At 37.8% G+C, this 25,226-nt stretch overlaps 1 protein-coding gene across 5 annotated transcripts in view; it reads right to left on the reverse strand.

Annotated features, from left to right (window-relative positions):
- The window catches only part of unc5db (unc-5 netrin receptor Db), a 183,983-nt gene that overhangs the window by 58,966 nt on the left and 99,791 nt on the right, over positions 1-25,226 (reverse strand). For all 5 annotated transcript variants that reach the window (XR_013627106.1, XR_013627105.1, XR_013627104.1 and 2 more), the window contains exons 3-7: positions 19,470-19,613; positions 16,212-16,315; positions 9,737-9,917; positions 8,264-8,431; positions 3,156-3,320 (exon numbers count right to left, since the gene is read on the reverse strand). Coding sequence is in view for 1 of the 5 variants with exons in the window: in XM_058070184.2 (XP_057926167.2) it covers positions 3,156-3,320; positions 8,264-8,431; positions 9,737-9,917; positions 16,212-16,315; positions 19,470-19,613 (762 nt within the window). In the remaining 4 variants the exon portion in view is untranslated. The remainder of the gene's footprint in view (positions 1-3,155; positions 3,321-8,263; positions 8,432-9,736; positions 9,918-16,211; positions 16,316-19,469; positions 19,614-25,226) is intronic.

Consider the following 25,226-nt stretch of genomic DNA (forward strand, 5'->3'; position numbering starts at 1 on the left):
AAGAGGGAGGAAAAGCCACCCCATAAAATTATAAAATCTGCATTATATGCTCATAATGTATAAAGAAGTATTTCAGGTTAGTGTCATGTCCTCAAAAAGTCAAATGTAGACAACACGCACAAGTTATGTGTACATTAAGGAAAACTGCACTTATTTCAGAATTAGCCCGCTATCCACAATCCCTATCTTACTGTCGGAGCCAACACAGAAGAACAACCTTTCTGGCATAGTGACACAATAAATATATTTATTTATATAGATATCAATATCAATATCAAGCACGATGAGTTCCGAGTATCAGAATCAATATCATGGTGGCTTATTCCACGGACGCTTGTCCATCTGGTTCAGCCTGGAGCGTCCAGTTGATTTTGGCGAGGTGGAACGGCTTGCTAACAATTATTTGTTATGATGCAGTCTCTTCGAGCAGCGTCCTTCTCGCCAGATCCACACAGACGTTCCATCGATGGTAACGCCGTGTACTACTAAATTCGGCAGAAATATTTCCATTTCTGTTGGCAAGCGACAACATTCACACCACCAAGTCATACAGGGTCCAGGGTATTGGAAGCTGAGTCCTGGATGAGAATCAGCATCTACAAATTTGAGGCCATGATTCTCTGAATGAAACAGGTTGCATCATCCGACTTGGAAGTTCCACCTCAAGTATCTCTAGGATGGGATGCAGTCACCGTATCAGACTCTCTTGGTGAAAAGCGAGATGAGTTTGAACCTTCTTGCTCATTCCTTTGCAACCCAAACACAACATCTTGGTAATGGTAATGGTAATGGTTTTATTTCATTTGAACATGCATCAGATTACAATTGAGTGCATCCCATAATCAGTTCCCAGTTCCACATGTCCAAAAGGAGTAGGAAGAAGCAAAGCTTATTAAATCCTACCCCTCCATCTGGTACTTTTACAATCAGTAACTGTTACATTTGTTCACTTCCTGCTTTCCTAATATGGTTTAATTTAATTTAATTTAATTTAATTTAATTTAATTTAATTTAATTTAATTTAATTTAATTTAATTTAATTTAATTTAATTTAATTTAATTTAATTTAATTTAATTTAATTTAATTTAATTTAATTTAATTTAATTTAATTTAATTTAATTTTTTGTCACATACTGAAGTACTGGGTGATATGAGCATCCAATGCCATAATGGGTACCATAGTAAGTGTCAATATAGTGATATATATAGCACATCATGACTGGTTCAAGACTCTTCATCCTTGTATTTAGCAAATTTATTTTATTTCTAAATTTATTTTATTAATTTGTATAAATTTTTTTTTAGTTTTTAAAATTTTTTTTAATTTTTTTTATTTTTTGTCTTGTACCAAAGTACTCGGTGATATGAGCATCCAATGCCATAATGGGTACCATAGTGCGTGTCAATATAGTGATATATATAGCACATCATGACTGGTTCAAGACTCTTCATCCTTGTATTTAGCAAACATCAACTGCTTGTATTGTTTCTTGAATTGGCTCATCGTTGTGCATTGTTTGATTTCCTTACTCAATCCATTCCATAGTTTGATTCCACATACTGAAATGCTATGGCTAGCATAACGTAGTCCTAGCATAGAAGTGTTTCAAATGTACTTCTTCCCTGAGATCATATTTCTCCTCTCTTGTAGAGAAGTATTGGATGACATTTTTAGCTAATTGCTTATTTTTAGCCTTTAGCTGTTAGCTTGTTTCTTGATGAGAAACTGCTGTAATTTCAGCGTATTATTGTTCGTGCTGGAAAATTTACATGTCAAACTCTTCTTTTTAATTTCCCAAAAAATTCTAGTACTAACACACATATGTGATTTGTAATGTGTTGTTTGTTATATATATATTTTTTATATTACGCTCTCTCATTCAAAAACATGCTAGGTTAATTAGCGACTCCAAATTGTCCGTAGGTATGAATGTGAGTGTGAATGGTTGTTTGTCTATATGTGCCCTGTGATTGGCTGGCCACCAGTCCAAGGGTGTACCCCGCCTCCTGACTATCTTACAGCGACCCAGATGGTGGGTGTGAGGGAGCTGTCAATCGTACCTCACTGATCAGGTGTACGTATGCCCCACCTACACCTACACACATGTGTCATATATTCTGGTTAGTACTTTAATTATATTTGTTTGCAATTTAAGTTGTTTAATTGCAACTTTAGGTAGTTTTTCATATAGAAGTCCTTGGTTTTGTTCCTAATTTCTCATCGGTTTCTCCTTTCTTTGAGGTGATTGGTCATGTTTTAACTGTACTCATGTTTTTACTCATGTATTAACCAATGAATGTTGTATTTTGGTGTGTCTTTTATTCTGTTTACTTGTTTTATTCAACTTCATTCTTTTGTAAAGTGTCTTTGAGTATCTTGAAAAGCGCTATACAAATAAAATGTATTATTATTATTATTATTATTATTATTATGTGAGTGCAGGCCAGAGGCATATGATCACCTTAATTGGACTCTTCCAAGTGTCACCTAGAGGAGGGGGGAGTTAACTGGGTAGTTTCTGGGTAAATGTAGTTAAATGTAATATAGTGGTTAAAATGTATACAGAAATTGGAACTTAAGCGTGGTAATATTAAAAGGCTTTTCCAAAAAAAAAAAAAAAAAAAAAAAAATCCAATCTCGTTGTTCATTTTGTATAATGACAATAAAGGCCATTCCATTGTAACCTAAAGGAAGGGTGTTGAAAGGGTAAATATGGTACCTTTTAGATAAATTGCCTCACCCTCTCATTGGGGAACTATGGTTGGCCTTTCACTGGTAAAAGGGGCAGGGTGAATTGTTGGTCAGGGAGGCCTGGTGTGTGTGCTGGGGGGGGGGGGGGGGGGATAAACTTGAAGAGCTCTCAAGCCCATGGTCTGGTGTGCGTTTCCGAGGCTATGGCTATCCCAGGCTACTAAGAGGCCATTTTTACAACTAAAATCTTACAGTGGGAAACTATGGAAACCAAGGTTCGGAATCAACTTACGTAGATGAAATTGAAATTGCTTTCAAAATTTACCAATTTACCCTGGTCCCCAACAGTTTCAAAAGCGGATGTGAAATTTTTCCTTGATTATATAAAATGATGATAATGATCATGACTGAAGAGATGATGTGGGAGATATCATCAATGCTCAGCTATCAGGGAGGACTTACCTTGTGTACACTGTCCATCTGAACAGTTCTCAGTGGACTCTGCGCTTCCTTCGCACATCTTGCCTCTGTGTTTGGGTGCCGGAGAGTTGCACCCCCGTTTACGCTGTCTCTCGCACTGTGTCCCACATACAGTCCATTGGCTCCACTCATCCCAGCCTCCATCAACTGCAAACACAAGGCCATTGACACATAAGAGAATGAGACCTACAGAAATGTACGTCTTGAAAACAGGTAACTCAAACACATGAGGAGTAGTTATTTAAATTTTCCGTCTTAGCAGATACAATATATATAAAGTTTTTATCATTACTTGCTGAATGAAACCAGGCAGAGCACACCATCGACGATAGTATGATGATACACTGGTAAGATATGCTGACGCAGTACATAAAATAAACATCAACAGCAGTATGCATGCATTTGTTAAAGACTGCAGAGAGCAAGTCAATCACTTCATGCTTAACACTAACAAAAGACATCAGTGTTACGTCACATACAACAGGAAGCTAACAAAAGGTGCTAACAGAACTCAATAGCGCTTTGCCAATATTATTGACCAGGGGTTTTTAGAAGTCTAACATTGTGGGCAATGCACTTCGATGAAATGCCTTGTAAAAACATTTTTCTTCCTTTAGTTTTTCTTCCTGGTTCTTTGGAGAAGTAATCAATGATCAAATTGTCTCCTTTTCTGACCTATACATGTTTATACAATGTTGTATTTTTGTGTTAAATTATGCCAAAGTTGCAGTTAATGAGGTGTGCACATTTTTAAGTGAGTTCTGACATTCGTTTGGGATCTGAACACTCGGTTTCAGAGAGTTTTTTTTAACATCGTCTCACAGTGACATCACAGTGAGCCAGACTTCCTTATATGGGCGTTCTGGGGTAGAAGCTGTAGGTTTGTTTTCCCTCCCACTCTCGAATGCTAATAGATTCCAGGAAATATTTGTTCATGTTTGAACTTGTCTAAAGAGGCAAACATCAGGAACAAGTGGTTGGAGTTGCAGATTCTTGACCAGCAAGAGAAAAATATGAGACATAAAATATTGGACTAGGTTCAAAAAGCTATTTAGTTTCTTTGGCTTTTCTTCAAATTTCTTGGGAAAACATTGCTACTGGAGAAGTAGTCAATGACCACATAATAAAAATGTTTTCAAATATTTGTATATTTGTTTGCAACGCTGGTGAAGAATATCGAGGAAATAGCCCAGAATGAAAATACACACAACAGCGAGAAAGAGAAACTTAAGGTTGTGTGCCTGGAAGGTGAATGTAAAATTTGTGTAAGTTTGTGCAGTGTTTCGAACAATACTTGTCCATCAATCGTATGTAAGTGGATGTGTGTGTCATGGATGGTGAGTGTGTACGTATATTATGAAAGCCTCTACTATGAGAAGCAGTTAGACTGTCAATGCACTGAGACATCAGACTGAATCCATAAAGAACCACAAATTCTGCTGTCTACCCAAAAATACTGATGGAAAATGTCCGGTGATCCATTCATGACCTTAAGCTGAAACCAACTTGGGTTCTGCAGCCATACAATGATCCAAAACACACCAGCAAGTTCATCACTGAGTGGCTGAAGAAAGACTTTGGAGTGGCCTAGTCAAAGTCCTGACCTCAATCCTATTTAGATGCTGTGGCATGACCTTAAAAAGTTGTTTCCTGGAAAACCCTCCAATGTGGCTAAATTAGAACAATTTTGCAAAGATGAATGGGACAAAATTACTCCAACATGCTTGATGGCAGTTTTTGCCGACTCTGTTATTAGGTTTAGGTTTGTTATCTTTTTCTTAATAAGAAAAAGTTTCATTAAAAAACTGTATTTTGTGTTCAGATGTGTTGTCATTGACTCATTCATTCATTCATTCATTCATTCATTTTCTACCGCTGTGCTAACATGTTTAGTATGGAGGCCCAAAACTGCCAAAATAATAAATAAATAAATAAATAAAAGTGAAAATAAAAACAAAAATGAAAAAAATAAAAAAATTAAATACAAAAAAAGATATAAATAGAAATAAAAACAAAAATAAAAAAATATATACATAAATAAATAAATAAAAGCAAAAATAAATACAAAATAAAAAACAAGATTCAAAAATTAAAAATAAATACAAAAATAAATGTAGAAATAAATACAAAAATAAATATATAAATAGAATTACATATCAATAAATAAATAAAAGCACTCTGCTCTCCTGTGTATTTATTTCATGCTGCAGACAATGTCAGCTTGAAATGCAGAAGGAAAAACTATTCAAATGAGGGGGCGGTCCTAAGTGTGTCTTGGGTTGAACTGTTCGCCTATTGGTTGATCGACATGTGAGTGCGAAAATCGACTAGGTATGCCTGCAATATTTATTTTTGCTTTTATTTATTTAATTATGTATATATTTTTTCATTTTTGTTTTTATTTCCATATATATTAATTTTTTTGTATTTATTTTTTTGATTTTTTTTTTCATTTTTGTTTTTATTTTTACTTTTATTTATTTATTTATTTATTATTTTGGCAGTTTTGGTCCTCCATAGTTTAGGATTAGTAGTAATGTCGTCCAAGTATGAAAAAGTAATTGCAGCTGAGTAATAACCTTGTCATGCACAAGTTACCCGTGGTATCACATTCATTTTCTATACCGCTTATCCTCACTAGGATCGCCAGCCTATCACAGGGCACATATAGACAAACAACCATTCACACTCACATTCATACCTATGGACAATTTGGAGTGGCTAATTAACCTAGCATGTTTTTGGAATGTGGGAGGAAACCGGAGTACCCGGAGAAAACCCACGCATGCACGGGGAGAACATGCAAACTCCACACAGAGATGGCCGAAAGGTGGGTTTGAACTCGGGTTTCCTAGCTGTGAGGTCTGCGCGCTAACCACTCGACCGCCGTGCAGCCCTGGTCATTGACTAATATTTCAATTTGTTGGATGATCTGAAACATTTAAGTGGCAGTCGGCAACATTTGATGGAATTTGTTAATACATACGTATATACTGTCTAATGTATCGTCGTGTATCTTTTAGCACCAAAAGAGACAGATGGTAGACTATATACTATAAGACAGTTGACGTTTTGAAGCAGGGGTTTGGTCAACAACTACTCAGTTGTAAGAATGTTTTATGGATGCACCTTAAAACCAAAAGTGTCAATGTCATGTTTACTTATTCGAGGCTTCCTTGGCTCTCTTATGAAAGGATGAAATGACAATATCGTATGCAGAGGAAAGATGGTGCCGCAGCCCCCCCCCACCCCCCAGTTAACAGATGGTTTTCAACATGACCCTCACTCCTCTTTCAAACCATCTGTCTTCTGTGTCACAAATATTCAATATTCATCCGGTTCGAGGATGCCGCTACCTAAGAGGATAAACGCTTGGGTTTTTGGGGTTTTGCATCTCCTCAGACGAGAGCCCTCCGATCTAGTTTTGGATGAAGCTGCATGAATGAGTGGCACAAATCTTCGAGGAAGACCTGAACAGTCCAGTCCAGATCGATTCAATACCATGAGGATAGGCTTCAGCTCATCCAATAGAAAATGAATACATGTACAGCAGATTGCTTTAAATGGACTTGTCAGTCTCCAGCTTCCCCTCCAATCCTGGTAGCTTTATGTTGACATTCTCCTCCGATTTGCATTATTAGGTTAGATTCAGCTTCACAACACTCTCCATCGTACTCCAATATGCCTCACATAGATAATTACATTTAACTTTTAAACATTTTAAAATTATAAAATTACAAATAATAATAATTTGAGATGATCAATGAACAGATGGACTCTGAGTCAGGGTGTACATTATATACACTATGTATATATATATACATATATATATCCACTTGTGTGAAAAAGTGTTTGTCCCTTTCTTGATTGCCTTACATGTTTCAGGCCATCAGACTAATTTAAATATAATTTAATGATAATAAAACTGAACACAAAAGTTTTGAAATTAAAATTTTCATTTTTAAGGGAGATAAAATATCCAAACTTACATGACCCTCTCTGAATAATTTAACTGAAATCAATGGTAATGGTAATGGTAATGGTAATGGTTTTATTTCATTTGAACATGCATCAGATTACAATTGAGTGCATCCCATAATCAGTTCCCAGTTCCACATGTCCAAAAGGAGTAGGAAGAAGCAAAGCTTATTAAACCCTACCCCTCCATCTGGTACTTTTACAATCAGTAACTGTTACATTTGTTCACTTCCTGCTTTCTTAATTTAATTTAATTTAATTTAATTTAATTTAATTTAATTTAATTTAATTTAATTTAATTTAATTTAATTTAATTTAATTTAATTTAATTTAATTTAATTTAATTTAATTTTTTGTCATGTACCAAAGTAGGAAGTGATATGAGCATCCGATATGTTCACTTCCTGCTTTCCTATTTTATTTTATTTTATTTTATTTTATTTTATTTTATTTTATTTTATTTTATTTTATTTTATTTTATTTTATTTTATTTTATTTTATTTTATTTTATTTTAGTTTAGTTTAGTTTAGTTTAGTTTAGTTTAGTTTAGTTTAGTTTAGTTTAGTTTAGTTTTGGGTTTTGGGTTTTGGGACTCCAGCAAACCACAGTGAGAGGCATTATCAAAAATGATAATAAACAATGGAGCAGTGGTGAAAACTTCCCGGCAGTGGCCCGGCTAACCACAATTACCCCAAGATCACAGCAATAATTAATCTAAGAGGTCACAGGAGACCCCAAAAACAACATCCAAAGACCTGCAAGCCTCACTCACAAGCCTCAGTTAAGGTCAGTGCTCATGACTCCACCATAAGAAAAACAAAATAAAGACTTTGGAGTGGCCGAGTTAAAGTCCTGACCTATTGAGATGTTGTGGTATGACATTAAAAAAATGTGCTTCTTGATTGAAAAACCTCAAATGTGGCTGAATTACAACAATTGTGCAAAGATGGCGTAGGCCAAAATTCCTCCACAATGCTTTAAGAGACTTATCGAAAGTTGTCACAAACGCTCGATTGCACTTTTTCGCACAAATATGAGCTATTCCACACTCTTGAATCTCCTACTCCAGTATACAGCACATCATGAATGCATAAATGTAAAGGTCACTGACTTGGACAGGGTGAGCTGCAGGATATCTTCTGTACAGACATGCCCTCGCAGAAAGCGCCACCGTTCAGCGGTGCCGGGTTAGTACAGGTCCGAGATCTCTTCTGTACACCTCGCCCACATGGCACATTGCAGGGTGACCACTCTGTCCACAGGGACCAGCCGCCATCGACTGTAGAAAGATCAACAGTGTTAGAGAGAACATCCACGATGCAGACACCTTATTATTCTCCATACCTCCAGGACTGTTCAAGGTAAAAGTAGCCACGTTTACATGAGATTTTCCTCTTTCCGAATGGAATTTTTCCAAATGACGTACCAGAAAACAGTGTATACACGGAAAGGAATATTCCAATTTCCTGTCTAAAACGTAAACAACATCACGCGATTCATCGAAAAGGGAATGTAATTAATTTTTCATCATAATAAATTAAATAAGTGGCGGCACGGCGGTCTAGTGGTTAGCGCGCAGACCTCACAGCTAGGAGACCAGGGTTCAATTCCACCCTCGGGCATCTCTGTGTGGAGTTTGCATGTTCTCCCCGTGCATGCGTGGGTTTTCTCCGGGTACTCCGGTTTCCTCCCACATTCCAAAAACATGCTAGGTTAATTAGCCACTCCAAATTGTCCATAGGTATGAATGTGAGTGTGAATGGTTGTTTGTCTATATGTGCCCTGTGATTGGCTGGTGATCAGTCCAGGGTGTACCCCGCCTCTCGCCCAAAGACAGCTGGGATAGGCTCCAGCACCCCCGCAACCCTCGTGAGGAAAAGCGGTAGAAAATGAATGAATGAATGAATTAATGAAATTAAATAATAATAAGTAGTTTTTCGTCCGTCCAGTCTTGCAATTCCGTTCAGTTCTTTTAAAGTTTGTATCAAAAACGAACTTTCCGTTATAGTCCATTGATGACTGCTCGCCGCCATTTTCAAAACCTGAGAGACGTCTGCGTGTTACGTCAAAGCTGAGCATGCGTTAAAAAAACTCACCCTGACAACTTTCCGATTGAGCGGGTACAAGATACCTCAATCGGATTGGGGAAAAGAATATTCCACCCCTGGGAATCCCATTATATATTCATTGGGATTGGCACTTTTCTTTGGGAATGAGGTGTATACAAAGGTTACATTTTTTTCGTTTGAGCAAATAACCCCAATGGAATTGGAATATTTGGGTCCATGTAAACGTGGCTATTAGGGAAAAGAAGCATCAAATGGAGTAAGCACCTACTCTCCGAATGTACAGCTCTTTCATTTCTAAAAAGCTGTTAATAACTGTTTCTAAAGGTAACACGACTCATGGTGATGGACAGGTTGGAATCAATCACATTGTTCTGTCACTAAAGCGTTAACATAATAGTCCAAAAAGTGTGAAGAAGCCCCTTGTAGGTTAGTCGTGCTTGCTAAGAGGCCGTCTTGCAAATGAAATAATAAAACAACTTTTGAACAAGTTAAAGACCAAGTTCAAGACAAGTTACCGAAGACCATCACAGTGGCGGTTCCGCTGCGTCTCTTGGCCACGATGTTGCTTGCCAGGCAGGTGTAGTTGCCCGAGTCGGAGAGACGAGCCTCATTTATGATGAGGTTGTGGTCTGCCCTGGTGTCGATGTTGTCGTCAGTTGAGGAACTCACAAGCTCTTCATTCTTCAGCCATTCCACCTGTAGATGAGATGTAATGACGAGATGTGTCGTCAAAATGATTGACTGTATAGTCTCCACTTTCGGATCGGATTCGGGATCCAACACATATGGCTGAATGTTATCAATATGAAATTGGCGTAACAAACCGGAAATCGTTATATGCACTCAGCAGTGGGCGAAATTGGCGTTTATTATCAACAGTATCAGCAATGTGACCACCCACAGGAGAGTGGGCGTGCCTGGGGGCCGGCCGTGGGTGGGTGGAATACATTAAAACAGACCGTTTTCGCCGGGAACCATGAAATCCAAAGAAATACAGCTGAATAGGTGCAGATTCTGAAGAACTAGAAAGCTTTTTGTGCTGGTTATTGTGTATAGCTGCTCTATAGGAGTCCACAACTCAATACAAAGGGCTGAAAAATGAGCATAAAAGCATTGCAGACTTGTGGCATACTGATGATGTTGGAGTTGTTTATGCCACGTTGGAATAATCTTTAGTATTTTTCCAGATCAAGAAGTCATTGACTCATTCATTAATTTTCTACCACTGTGCTAACATGTTTAGGATTACGAGTAATATCATCCAAGTATGAAACAGTCATTGCAGCTGAGTAATAACCTTGTCATGCACAAGTTACCCGTGGTGTCACATTCATTTTCTATACCGCTTATCCTCACTAGGGTCGCAAGGGTGCTGGAGCCTATCCCAGCTGTCTTCAGGCGAAAAGGCGGTATACACCCTGGACTGGTGGCCAGCCAATCACAGGGCACATATAGACAAACAACCATTCACACTCACATTCATACCTATGGACAATTTGGAGTCGCTAATTCACCTAGCATGTTTTTGGAATGTGGGAGGAAACCGGAGTACCCGGAGAAATCCCACGCATGCACGAGGAGAACATGCAAACTCCACACAGAGATGGCGGAGACTAAATGCATATCAATGAGGATATTAAATCAATAACTGATTCAATTCTTGACATGAGTTTTACATTTTATTGAAGACTTACAGTGATGAATGCCCGAGGGGGGGGGGGGCACACACTCACACAGATGCTCATTTGATGTTGGGGACATGACAGGACATTACCTAATAATCCATGCACAGAAAAAAAGTTATTATGGTCACATTTTGAGAAAATATCACATTAGCACTGAGGACCTTCCTTGCTTGTATCCTGACTCCTCATTGGATGAGCCAAGAAAACGGATCGGACTATGGTCTGGTTGTTTTTTCCTCTGTGTCTACCCGGAGTCAGCATGAGTAACACTTTCCAGCAAGCAAATTAGAAAAACTTTGTCCGTCCAAATATTTATTGACCAAACTGTAGGTGACATAGAAGCCATTAAAGATATGTATGAGTGTGCACATCAAGATCAGTCATCTGAGACACCAAACCTAAACCTTTTTGATGTCAAACTGAGGATAAATCTCCGTTAAAATGAATGACTACTAAGTGTTACAATTCAGCATGACTGCTTCTCCTTTGGTGGAAACTCTGAACCGCCTGTGGCGAATGTTAATTGCTGACACATTTCCACGTATCACACCTCTCCATCAGGCATCGGGGCCACTGAATGCCAGCGATACCTGCTGGGCGGCAAACCTGAGGAGTCGGAGCTAATCCACTAGTCGGATTCTCCGAAACCAATCGGCAAAGACACGTACAGATCGTCACTGAGTTCATAAACGCTTGCTTTAAAATCATCACGGCGGACTCAAATAAACACCGAGCCTGATTTCAGCTGCGAGAGTCGCAGGAGATATCTGCACCTCCGTGGTGCTTTCATTCTCTGACGGTTCATCAGAAAGATATTGAGGGAAACACAAAGCCGATTTGCATTGCTCATCTGCCCCCCCTTTTTTTTGCTTCCCAAATACCACTTCTCCTCCTTTGTGAGCATTACTATTCCAGGCTAGTCTGTCTTATCAACGCAAACTAAAACAAGAATCCCCGTCTTCTGGCAAGGGGGTCAAGGCTTTTGTTTAATCCAAATACTCATCGTCTCTTTGATAAGATGTCTAGCCTATGGCGAAATAACACATGCAAACTGCACCAGGATAAAGAAAGTAACAAAAGTGAGGCCAAGGTAGGTGAGGGATTTAAATGGTGAATTGTCTAAAAGAAGCATAATGCCTTCTATCAGCGTGCGACAGAAAAAAAGGATTCATCTCAGATAAAAGTGTTTCACTGAAATTGTTAAAATTGGCTTCCTGGTTGGCTCCTCGTTTCAAGGTTCAACTCGGAAAATCTCAAAGGAGTCTTATTTTTCAGGGTTCTTATGCACTCCTATGCATTCACCGTCCAATGATGTTCTTGTCGGAATTAAAGTGAAACAATGGTTTTCATTTTTTGCTCCATTTTTTGGATATAATGTATCATTTATTACAGTTAATTGGTTCCAGAATCAACCATGATACGTGAATTTCCGCAAAGAGTGCCTTATCCATAAATTGAATATTTGAGTAGATAAAACATAGAAAACCTTTTTAGGATCTTCTACAACTAATACAGTACATTTCTTTTAATTATTAAATCCCTCTAGACCAGGGGTCTCAAACTCAATTTACCTGGGGGCCACTGGAGCTAGGGTCTGGGCAAGACTGGGCCGCATCAGGTTTTCAGAAAAATATACAAACTTTTTCAGTGCTTTGGTTCCGATTTTCTACAATAAAAGCTCTGATAAAACATTCCACTGTTCTCAAATATTTTAATTTTTATTTTTCTGCACAAAAAAGATGAAAAATAAATAAACAAATCAAGAATAAAGAAAATCAATCAATCAGTAATAAACAAATATAATAATAATAATAATAATAAAAGGGCAAATAATAAAAACTTAAGAAAGCACATATAGTTGGTGGGTAGACAAATGATTTTTTTCAGATTAAAATGAACAAAGCATTATTAGAGCCCTGTAGACATGACAAAACACGACTATAGTCACATTTATACTCTTTTTATTTACAACATATTGCGCAACTGCAGGGTCTTGAGACACATGCTAACTCGCAAACTAGAGAGCTAGCGACCTAAACGGTAGCCTTCAAGTTATTTCCTTTCAACTTAAATAGCCAAAAACTTACCACTTCCACACGGATAGGGAGGATAACTATTAACAGTTATTTAACCTTTAACATGAACATGAATCAAACGTAATAATTTTTTCCGAGTACATGATACCATACAGCATCCATATCAAACAAGGCGGGGGTCTCAAACTAGTGTCCTGCGGGCCACATTTGGCCCGCGGGCTGCGTGTTTGAGACCCCTGCTCTAGACAGTAAATAACACCCCTACAGTCACTTTTACACTGTTACAGTATTACCACATATACTGTAGTAGCATAATAAGACACGTAAGACATAAATAAGACTGAGGCTTGTGTGTCCAGGGTGGACCCCGCCTCTTGCCCAAAGTCAGCTGGGATAGGCTCCAGCATACCCCTTGCAACGCTATTGAGGATAAATGGTATTGGATACGGATGTATTGATGGATGCTTGTATTTGTTGCTGTTAATGTGCTCTGGCACGAGGGGGAGCTCAGGGTGTGGTGGACAGGAAGTGACATCAGGAGTTCAGAATTTAGTTTTAGCTTGGCGTGTAAATGAACGCAAACTTACCCACTATGTTTACTTGCACCATATGGCTATATTCTTTTTTTAGAAATGTCACATAGCTCCGGGAAATGTGACATGGCGAGGATAGCGGGATGATTAGCAACCTGTCTGCTCATTGGTCGATCAATGAAACTCCTACTGATTGGTCCTCGTCTGGGCAGCAGCCATGAAAAGCTAAACATTTTTCAACTTTCAGCGCGTGCACGATGTATAACTAATTATTGGCTGTATTCATCCACAGAACACCATAATTGAATGTATTAATTTATTTTTAAAAAAACGTGATAGAGTGACGCAGCAAAATTCTAAGCACAAAGTGGCAAGCAATGATTATAGGTTAATATTTGTGCTATCAAAATTCACGGGAAACCATTTTTTTTCCCTCTGAAAGGCCCTGCATACCTCAATCAGAAACAATAGGTACTAAGAAATCAATACAATCGAGCTCCATTTTTTTTTTCAGGGGTTACATTTAAGCACCAACAGCAACAACGTGTAATTTAAACATCCATAAAAATATCTATTTTGGTCAGACGGCTTTTTTTGCCTGGTCCAGCGGTGACCACATGACTAGATACAATATTAATGTGTCCAGGGTACACTTTTAGGTGGAGGTCAGACGTTCACAGTAGAAATTATTAAACGTTGAAATGTACCGATGCCATCTCAGTGATACTGAATACACCTTGAGGATATAATTAGTTGAATCATACCAACTCACGGCTTCATATCTCGTCCTTTGCTAACACAAATGAGTCCAGCCACAAGAAACGGGAATGAATAATGTACAGGTCAATATTCTCAGCAATATTCATTCCATGTCAGCACAACTGGTTTTTATAAAATATTGATATGGTGATGCGTGTCGTAGTGTCAGGTCAGATTTGTGCTGCAAGGTGACTGCTATAAAACAGAGGCCCAACACAGAAGAAGTCTGGGATTTGGAGAATTTTGTATTGTTTGGATGTCAGGGCAGATCCACTGTGATTAACGTACAGTACGTTACGTTTTGGTGGGACTACCAAAGGCTTTGATCAGAATGGTAATGCCATCAAACCTCCACAGTTATTCAAAGTAGCAAACAAGGGTCACACAATAGAGTAGATCCCAGTTTACAGCCTCTGCTTGGACATTAAAGCGGACCTATTATGCTTTTTCCACTTTTCTGACATATAAATGTAGTTAGAATGTTGTATAAATCGTGCTAAACGATGCCAAAGTTTCAGATAACGAGGTTTGCACATTTGGAAGTGAAAAGACATCTGGGATGACCCAAAAGTTTGCTTTCAGAGGACCTTCCAAAACTGTTCCTTTGTGATTCTCCTGAGCTCCACATCACCGGTGGTGCTTCTGACAAAGTGTGCGCAACAATGAGTGCTCCTCCTCTGGCAGGCCTCTGGAAGTGAACCCTGAACAAAGTTTGGGATGAGTCAAAACGCTTGGTTTCAGAGGGCGTGTGATGTCACACATGGTCAGCCTTCCTTATATGGGCGTGCGCTGTAGGCCAGATACACTCTCTGCCCTCCCCCAAGCTCCGCTGTAAGGGAAGCTACATTTGTTTACAATTCCTACGAACGCATCAAGCACAAGTGGTTGGAGTGCCCGATTCCCAACCAGATTTTAACCTGTCAACAGTATTTAACACTTCACTGTTTTGTAAACATGGGCCAGGAAGCGGCTGGATTAGCCGACAAACTGTTGCTGAACACTGGAAGTCCTCCTAAGCGCTTGGAAGTGTGACCAACCACAGCGGGGTGGGCTTGCCAGGAGGCGGGGCGTGGGTGGAATAGGTAAAAAACAGATCCGTTTCGCGGGAAACACAAATCCAAAGAAATACAGCTGGAATAGGTGCAGATTCTGGAAGATCTACAAAGGGCCAAAAAAAATGAACATAATAGGTCCCCTTTAACACAGCAGCAACTGTTGAAGTTTAAGGAAAAAAAAAAAATTAGTTTCTTACCGAGTGACTCTGGTAGGATTGCAAGGTTTATAGTGTGCATAAAGCACTTAATGTGCCAGATTCAGTCAGACAGATTTCAGTCTGCCCTTTTCATTTCTCGACATGTTTTAATCTTGCAAGATGTTGTGATGCAAACGGCACCAATTCAGTGGAAATCGAGAGTTTTTACAAAAGGGAGGACAGCATGTTAAGCATGAAACGATGAAATATAATTACTTAATTTAAGACCAAAACTAGCCTATGACATTCTTAGATTTTACTCTGAAAATAGCAACAATTAGGAGTGGTGCTATGAATAAAATAATGCGCTATTGTGTGAAGAAAAACAAAAACAATTCCTGCTAATGAGTGTGGCGAGTCTTCTTGAGTACAGAAAAAAAATGATAAGGAGGAATATTGTTTTTGAAAGATCAATTTCCCCCTTACATCATCACTTTGTGTCAGCCTGACTTTCAAATATTTTTAACAATGGAGTCTCACAAGGCTCTCAGACCTGCCATCCACGATTTAAATGAACTATATTCCTAGACACGTCTTGTACTGGAGTACTTGTTACTGGTATCAAACCCAAGTATCAATCACTTAAAGGTCACACAAAGCAGAAAAGACACAATTATCGACTGTCCGGGTTTTAAAGTTTCATCTCGAGGAATAACGCAACACTTCTGAGGCAATGTTTCCTTCTCGTCTTTCAGTAGAAAGGGAAAGAGGAGTGTCTGCCATACCTCCGCCACAGGCACTCCCTCTGGAGGGCGACAATGCAGAACGATCATCCCATTGATTGGCACTTCCTTCCCCTGGGGGTCCTGCTCAAAGTTTTTTCTCAGGTCTGTGTGGGGAGATAAGAGGCAACTGTCAGGTGTCAAGTGTTCTGGTCATCTTGGCTTCCATCCAGTCCGGCTCTAAAAGGCCTTTGCACACCATGACCTTGAAAGCCATCACTGCCCTGTGCCAGACAATGTGTGGTTTAGAGGAGTGGTTCCCAACCCCATGCCCCCCCCCATAACGCTAAAGCACCAATCAGCAGAATTTGATGTACATGTTAATGCATGATCACAGCATGTATGACAAATAATGCAATGTTTTTTTTAAGAGGGCTTCATGAATCATAAATCATATTTTAGACTTATTTTGCACTACAAAAACACACACCTCACAGTTATGTACAATAAGCTTCAAATTGTGCAATACTGGACTTATATGCAATAAGTGAAACTCAGGTACAATATGTGCAATACTACATTTTGTTTACTAAAATTCCATATTTGGTTACTGCAATTCTACATTTTGTTACTGTATAGGTTATTGTTTTTGATGTACATATATTTACACTTATTTTGAACAGCGCCTGCTACTTTAAAATTTATATGGTTATTCCTTGTTTTATTTTTATCCTTTTACTTAGTCTTATTTTTACTTTCTACAAAATGCACCGTGGAGTTGCACTCAAATTTCGTTGCACTCAAATTTCGTTGCATGCAATACAATGACAATAAATGACAATTAAGGCGATTCTGATTCTGGTCGAAATAAGTGTATCCCAATGATAGCATTGTAAGCTAACTGAAATTAACTAGTTTTCTTGTGTTATAATTAAGGATCGACCGATACATACGCGCGTGGGTTTGCCGATGTAGTTTTTCCACCGCATGATTTACAGTCAGGCATCCGCCAGGGCAGCTTTGTGTTGTCCCGGCAACACTTTTTACTTTTTTTTTTTTTTTACTTTTTATCATGGTCATTTTTTCATGTAAATTGAGGGATCAAAAGCAGTATCGGCCACAAATATCGGCTGAGGGTGATGGAAAAAAAATCGTTATCGGCATCGCCCCCCAAAAAAACCATATCGGTCGATCCCTAGTTATAATGCACAGAAAAAGGAAATAAATACGTGTTCATGTTTCACATAAGGATTCTCAAATGCAAAGTAAAAAAAAAAAAAGTGCCGTTCCACTTTAAAAAAGTACTTCCAACGTCATACAAATGCCACTCGATTGCTGCCTGAAGTCTGGTCGGAAGGTGCATCGTGATGTTTTAACAGGCTTCTTAAGTTTCAGCACCTCGACACAGTCAATGTCATCGGCCGTTGGTGGAGTTAACTTGGATTGGATGATTTTTTTTTTTTTACAAATACAAACAGTCGAAAACTGAGCATAATAAATCCCTTTATTTATTTATTTATATTTAAATAAATTTAAATTATTTATTTATGTTTAAATAAATTTAAATTATATATTTATATTTAAATAAATTTAAATTATTTATTTATATTTAAATAAATTTAAATTATGTATTTATGTTTAAATAAATTTAAATTATATATTTATATTTAAATAAATTTAAATTATTTATTTATGTTTAAATAAATTTAAATTATTTATTCATATTTAAATAAATTTAAATATTTATCAGAGTAATAGGAGGACAGTCAACACAGGGAGAAAATTTGTGACCCATGTACAAAATATTAATGAATTTACATTTGCATTTTAGATTAACTTTCCAGAGCTGCAAACAACACTGACGTTATCTATCCTATTATATTTATTAATAAGAAATAACAATAAGCAACAGTCTTGTTGATAATATGTAACATTTGCAGCTAACTATACAGCTGTTGTGTGCATTGACATTTGTCATTCCCATCCATGCCGTATGTTTCTACTCTACTCTCAAAGTATTTTCTCTCTCTAGTAGGTGTAGGTGTTTATGGAGACAACAACACCATTACATCTGATATGATTATTCTTCACAGATGGGCATTTAGGTGTTTATTCTTGACATTGTAGACCTGTTCCAGATGGAAGGTGCCTCGGGATAACAAGTTGTGAATCGGCGCTGTGAAAATGGAATTAACTCGCCTTTCACTACAAACTTTTTTCTAATCCAGTTGTTTAATTGTCTACATGTGTTTTGTGGATCTGGAAAAGGCATAGCGTCCTTTGGGGGGTGCTCCAGGAGTACAGGATTGGTGGCGCGCTACTACGTGCTATCCGGTCCTTGTACAAATGGGGCAGGAGTCTGGTTCGCATTGCCAGTCGTAAGTCGAGTCAGTTTCCGGTAAACGTTGGCCTCCGCCAATTTTCATGGGCAGAATTTCTAGGCGCAGCCAAGGTGTTGAGGGAGTCCGGTTCGGGGGCCTTAGAATCTCATCTCTGCTATTTGCAGATGATGTGGTTCTTATGGCCTCTTCGGGCTGTGACCTTCAGCGTTTACTGGGACGGTTTGCATCTGAGTGTGAAGCGTCTGGGCTGAGACTCAGTACCTCCAAATCAGAGGCCATGGTTCTCAGTCGGAAAAGGGTGGAGTGCTCCCTCCGGGTTGGGAATGAGGTCCTGCCCCAGGTGGAGGAGTTTAAGTATCTCGGGGTCTTGTTCACGAGTGAGGGAACCTGGGAGCGTGAGGTCGACAGACGGATCGGTGCAGCCTCGGCAGTAATGCGGTCGCTGTACCGGACCGTCGTGGTGAAAAGAGAGTTGAGCCGGAAGGCAAAGCTCTCAATTTACCGGTGGATCTATGTTCCTAGCTTTGGGTCATGACCGAAAGAATGAGATCGTGTATACAGGCGGCTGAAATGAGTTTCCTTCGTAGGGTAGCTGGACTCACCCTAAGAGATAGGGTGAGGAGCTCAGTCATCCGGGAGGGGCTCAGAGTAGAGCCGCTTCTCCTTCACATCGAGAGGACTCAGTTGAGGTGGCTCGGGCATCTAGTCCGGATGCCTCCCGGACCTCCCTGGTGAGGTGTTCCGGGCATGCCCAGCCGGGAAAATGCCCCAGGGCAGACCTAGGACACACTGGAGGGACTATGTCTCACAGTTGGCCTGGGAACGCCTTGGTGTCCTCCCGGTGGAGCTGGAGGAGGTGGCCGGGGACCGGGAAGTCTGGGCTTCCCTACTAAGACTGCTGCCCCCGCGACCCGGACTCGGATAAGCGGAGGAAAATGGATGGATGGATGGATGGATGTTTAATTGTTGAACTACTCACATGCGATGCGAACAGTAGCCTTGCGACTCTTGGACGTACCCAGGTGACTCCAAGCCACACAAAGGCACCAATAGTCTTCTGGGCCATGGAAATCCTCTACCTGCTGACGGGACACGTTGATCATCACCTCTCGTACCTTCAGCCCTGAAAACAAACAGAAAGTGGATTGGATATTCATTGTGTTTTATTTTTATCTCCAGTAAACAAAGCAACCCTGGCTGGTACTTTTCAGTCAGTAGAGTGTCAGACACAATAATTCATAATTTTTCCAAACATGTTTGGCAAATGATAGCACGTGTGGGAGGAGAACGTAATAATAAATACTGTTTCCATAATGATGCATTTAAAAAGCCTCAGCTTCTACTTGGAGTTAAAAAAAACATGACTGACGGATTTGCGGTCGAGCAAGGCAGCAAGCGTTGCGACGCGGCAGCGCGCTCATTGAGTTGAAATGAGTGTTGACAGGTGGTTGCCTGACAGACGGAGAGAGGAGAGCGCTGCCTCTGAGTCAGCTGTCATACCTGTTTGTTTATTGTCGGAACGCTATTAATGGGGCTCATTAGTGAACCTCTTCATCTGCTTCTTCTCCATTTCAAATCTTCACCAAAAAAATGTAAAAATCACCATGGCAAGAAAGCTAAAATATTAAATAAAGTGTTAAGTACTCGCTTCTAAGTTGTTTCCCTGCACTTCTTCTTGTTTATTTTTTGTCTCGTCAGATCCCCAGCGACTGGCTGGAGGCAGAGATACTAGTCGCACCTTACTCTAATCTGAGGTTAACCCAGTAATTTGTGGGAAAAAATACTATTTTGTGCTTATGATCTCTACAAGTAGTCCATTTATTGGTCGAAACCCCATCTCATTTGCCCTACATTGGTTATTTTGCCCACTTGCAGGTTATAAATTTGTGTAATATACATACAGTAAAGTCTCGTTATATCGATATCGGTTAAAACGAATTACTACTTATTACGATACTATTTTCATTTCCCGGCAAATTTCTAGTCTATTATGATATAATTAGCTTCGTTAGTACGATACACGGTTATTATGATAATCCGGTTACTACGATGCCCTTTTCATCTCCCGCCAGCCAATTTGGTCTGCTTATATCGATACAAAAGCAGCTTAAATCAATCTTTCAATTTCAATACCAAAAAAGAACACGGCGAACGGCTGCTTCCAGTCAACTTTATTTTTCACACTTCCACCACCAGAGTGCAGCACACACAGCGGAAAACACCCGTCCCTCGCGCCTACCCCTCCGGGTGGCAACACCTTCCCTATCGATAGTTCCGGGGTGAATTATGTCCCGGTAACCGGTAATCACTACAGCGTAAGTTTATTTTTATTTACTGTAGTACAACATTTATTGTAGTACAAAAGCATGCTAGATACGCAATCCATGAACTCAAGGAGAAAATTACATGCCATATCAAAGATCCGCCCACTTTTAATGCAGTTCGGCGCAGGATCGGATATATGGATAGTCCGGTTATATCGGTATTTTTTCCGACTCCCGAGAATATCGATATAACGAGACTTTACTGTAGTATATTATCACATACTACAGTATTAATTGGCCCTGTACCCTAGAAACCGCCCATGAATGATACGGGAAAAAGCCGAAATGATACCGTGTCAAAGCCCAGGGCAGTGATACTGATAAAATATAGAGTTTAACCATGTCCAGTCAGCCCCCGTAGCTGTCCAATCAGAGCGTGCTGCTCTGGTATCGTGCCCGTGAAACAACCAATCAGAGAACAGCGCACGAGTGCTTAGTGCCTAGTGCAGGGGTGGGCAAACTTTTTGACTCGCGGGCCACATTGATATGACAAAATTTACGAGGGGGGGGGGCAGACTATATATTTTACACGTAACAGTCCACCTGGTATTATTGTATCTGTAAAATTGTCATGCAATCTGCTATTATTATTTATTATTTTATATTTATATTTAAATATTTTAAAAATAATAAAATATTATAATAATTACAATAAAATTAATTAAATAAATTTAATTATTATATTATTATTATGTAAAATATGCAAATATAACAATAATATTATATATAATTAACATAATAATTATAATAATCATAATAGTTCTAATAATAATTATATTAATCTAATAATAATAATAATAATAATAATAATAATAATAATATAATAATTAAAAAATATAATAATAATAATAATAATAATAATAATAATTATTATTATTATTATTATTATTATTATTATTATAAAAGTGCTCCTGAAAAAATGGACACAAGCATAATAATAATAATAATAATAATAATAATAATACTAATAATAATAATAATAATAATAATAATAATAATAATAATTATTATTATTATTATTATTATTATTATTATTATTATTATTATTATTATTATTATTATTATTATTATTATTATTATGTGCTTGTGTCCATTTTTTCAGGAGCACTTTGTAAACAACAGACCATGTCAAAAAACGAAATTGATAAAACCATCAAAAGGTTGGCTCAGGCCATGATGCCAGGTTGTATGTTGAGTTTAAATGAAATACTTTGGAAAAATTGGGCGGGCCGTATTCAAACACTTGGCGGGCCGGATGTGGCCCCCGGGCCGTAGTTTGCCCACCCCTGGCCTAGTGCGTCTCCAGTCACCAAAAAAAACACACTTGATTAATGGAACTTTAATTGTCAGACATTGATAAGATAAGACTGTTGATGAAATATTATTGTTGAAATATTTTTGCAATTATTGTGTTTACACTGTTTAGATATAATATATGTAATAAACTGAAAATTTTCTGGAAACAATATGGTCTTTTTGATTTGTGATTATTATCACATACTATTTAATCATGAGCTTATTATCACGTACTATTTAATCAAAATACCATTTTGTTTCCAGAAAATGTTCAGTTTATTACATTCGTATATTATATCTAAACAGTGTAAACACAATAATTGCAAAAAAGTTCCATTAATCAAGTTTGGTTTTTTTGGTGACTGGAAAAGCACTAGGCACTAAGCACTCGTGCGCTGTTCTCTGATTGGTTGTTTCACGGGCACGATACCAGAGCAGCGCGCTCTGATTGGACAGCTACGGGGGCTGATACTGGACATGGTTAAACTCTATATTTTATCAGTATCACTGCCCTGGGCTTTGACACGGTATCATTTCTAGCCTTTTCCAGTATCATTCATGGGCGCTTTCTAAGGGTACAGGGACAATTAATACTGTAGTATGTGATAATAAGATCATCACATGGTTTGTCTGATATCAGGCCCAGTATCATGCGTCCGCGTACCAGTATCAGCCCTCGTGATAAACTATAAGTACTGCATGTACATTAGTGTGTACGTTTTATGTCGATACCTGCTCCTTGCATTCCACATGTCGCTTGTGTGTTATGTTTGCATGCACAAATCGTTCTTAACAGCCGAATAACAAATGAACAAAATAGCTGCTGCATGAACGGAGCCCAGAGGGTTAAAATGAAAGTTAAACCGAAGACAATACACACGAAATTAGCAAGTTACTCCAAACGACTCTCATTACGGATGCAGCCGCTCACCAATAAGGCTCATGTTGACAAAGGCATTGTGCAGGTATTGTTTCTAGCTCGTTGCAATGTTGCAGAGTCGCCGGAGCAGTTCCGCTATAGAGGCTTTTGTTTGAAATGAATGTGCAAATTAGTCATTCTGCCTACAGCCAAACCGCATGCCAAATATATATAATATTTGATAAACCCCCCCCCCATTTTTTATTCCCTCCAGGAAGCTGCAACTTTTATCTCTTAACCTCATTAGGCCTTGTGCCTAATATGGACTGGAGCTCAGTGCAGTCCAACCCACGGCTTTGTCTACGTGAATAGATCCAATTTTAAGATTTCAAAACATGAAGCAGGGGAACCTCGAGGACAAACATAAAACTATACAGCAGAGTCACAATAGGAAATATCAGTATTTACTGTACCAGAGGTGAGGACTCACGTCACATGACTTGGAATGGTGTCAGATTCGATACTTGCGATTGTGTGTTGAAAGTATTCATCGAACAAGTTTGTTGTACTCCTATGTCATGTTTTGACCCCTTCTTTTGTTTACTGTTTATAGATACAGTTTCCTGCATAATTGCGTACTGACTGATAATGTTATTTTTATCAGAATATTCATTATATTATGTGAAAAAACTAATGAAGTCCTATGATGGCAAAATACTTCTAATTTTACTAGAATTTTACTTTAAATTTAATAATAATAATAAAGAATACATTTAATAATAATAATTTAATAATAATAATTTATTAATAATAATCATCATTTCCTAAACATGTGAGAATATTGGGAGAAAAAAAAATAATTATTAAAAAAAGTATTCGAATTAGGAGAATAAATTAGCAATGTTAATGGGGAAAAATTATGTTTTTTTTTAATCAAAAAATTTTTTTTTACTTTTAAGAGTAAAAAAAAGTAGAAATATTGGGAGAAAAAGTTCTAATATGAAGGGGAAATTAGGAGAATAAATTAGCAATGTTAATGGGGAAACAATATGATTTTTTTAAAGATAAAAATCTAGCAGAATTCTGAAAAAAAATTACTTTTAAGAGTAAAAAAAAGTAGCAATATTGGGAGAAAAGGTTCTAATATGAAGGGCAAAAAAGTTGCATTTTTACAAGAATTAAACGAGAATTTTATGTAAAATAAATCATAGAAAATTGGGAGGAAAAAAATTCATATAACAAGAAAAAAAGTGGAATTTTCTTAGGATGAACTTTTACAAATGAGAGCATTAAGTCGGAATTTTACAATATAGAATCAAAGTTTGTCAAGGAGAAAGTCATAACTTGGAATGGTGTCAGATTCGACTTGGACTTTGACCTCAATGACGCAACTCGATATCTCGATACTTGAGATTGTGTGTTAAGCGAAATATGCCCCCGTTGAAAGTATTCATCGAACAAGTTTGTTGTACTCCTATGTCATGTTTTGACCTGTTATGAACCCTTCTTCTGTCTACTGTTTATAGATACAGTTTCCTTACTGGATTGACTTCTTGCGTACTGACTGATAATGCTATTTATGTCAGAATATTCATTATATTATGTGAAAAAACTAATGAAGTCATATAATGGCAAAATACTTCAAATTGTACTAGAATTTTACTTTAAAGACAATTTATTTAAAGATAATTTATTATTAATAATAATCATTTCCTAAACATGTGAGAATATTGGAAGAAAAAATTGAATTATTACAAAAAAAGTATTTGAATTAAGAGAATAAATTAGCAATGTTAATGGGGGAAAAATATGATTTTTTAATTCTAAAAAATCTAGCAAAATTCTTTGCAGAATTCTGAATTTTTAACGTAGCAATACTGGGAGAAAAAGTTCTAATATGAAGTGGAAAAAGGTGCATTTTTACAAGAATTAAATGAGAATTCTACAAAAATAAATCATTTTTTTCTTTTGTTGTGGAAAAAATATTATTCAAAATTATTGAATACATTAAAGGAATCTTTAATTATTAAATTATAATTTATTTTAAATTTAAAAAAAGATAACATAGTTATTACATTTGCAGGAAATTCAGTATTCTATTTGCGGGAGGCAAATTTGATTATGTTTGTGGGAAATTTATTATATTTGCGGGATTATTATATTCAAAGCTGCAGATTTGTATTACGTTTGCAGGTGTGACAAACGGACTGGACTGCCAACATATACAAAAAGCTGCTAAAGGCGGCATGGTTCAGGT

This window comes from Doryrhamphus excisus, linkage group LG3 (assembly GCF_037039965.1).
Source record: "Doryrhamphus excisus strain RoL-2023G ecotype Guam linkage group LG3, RoL_Dexc_Guam_v1.1, whole genome shotgun sequence".
NCBI lineage: Eukaryota > Metazoa > Chordata > Actinopteri > Syngnathiformes > Syngnathidae > Doryrhamphus > Doryrhamphus excisus.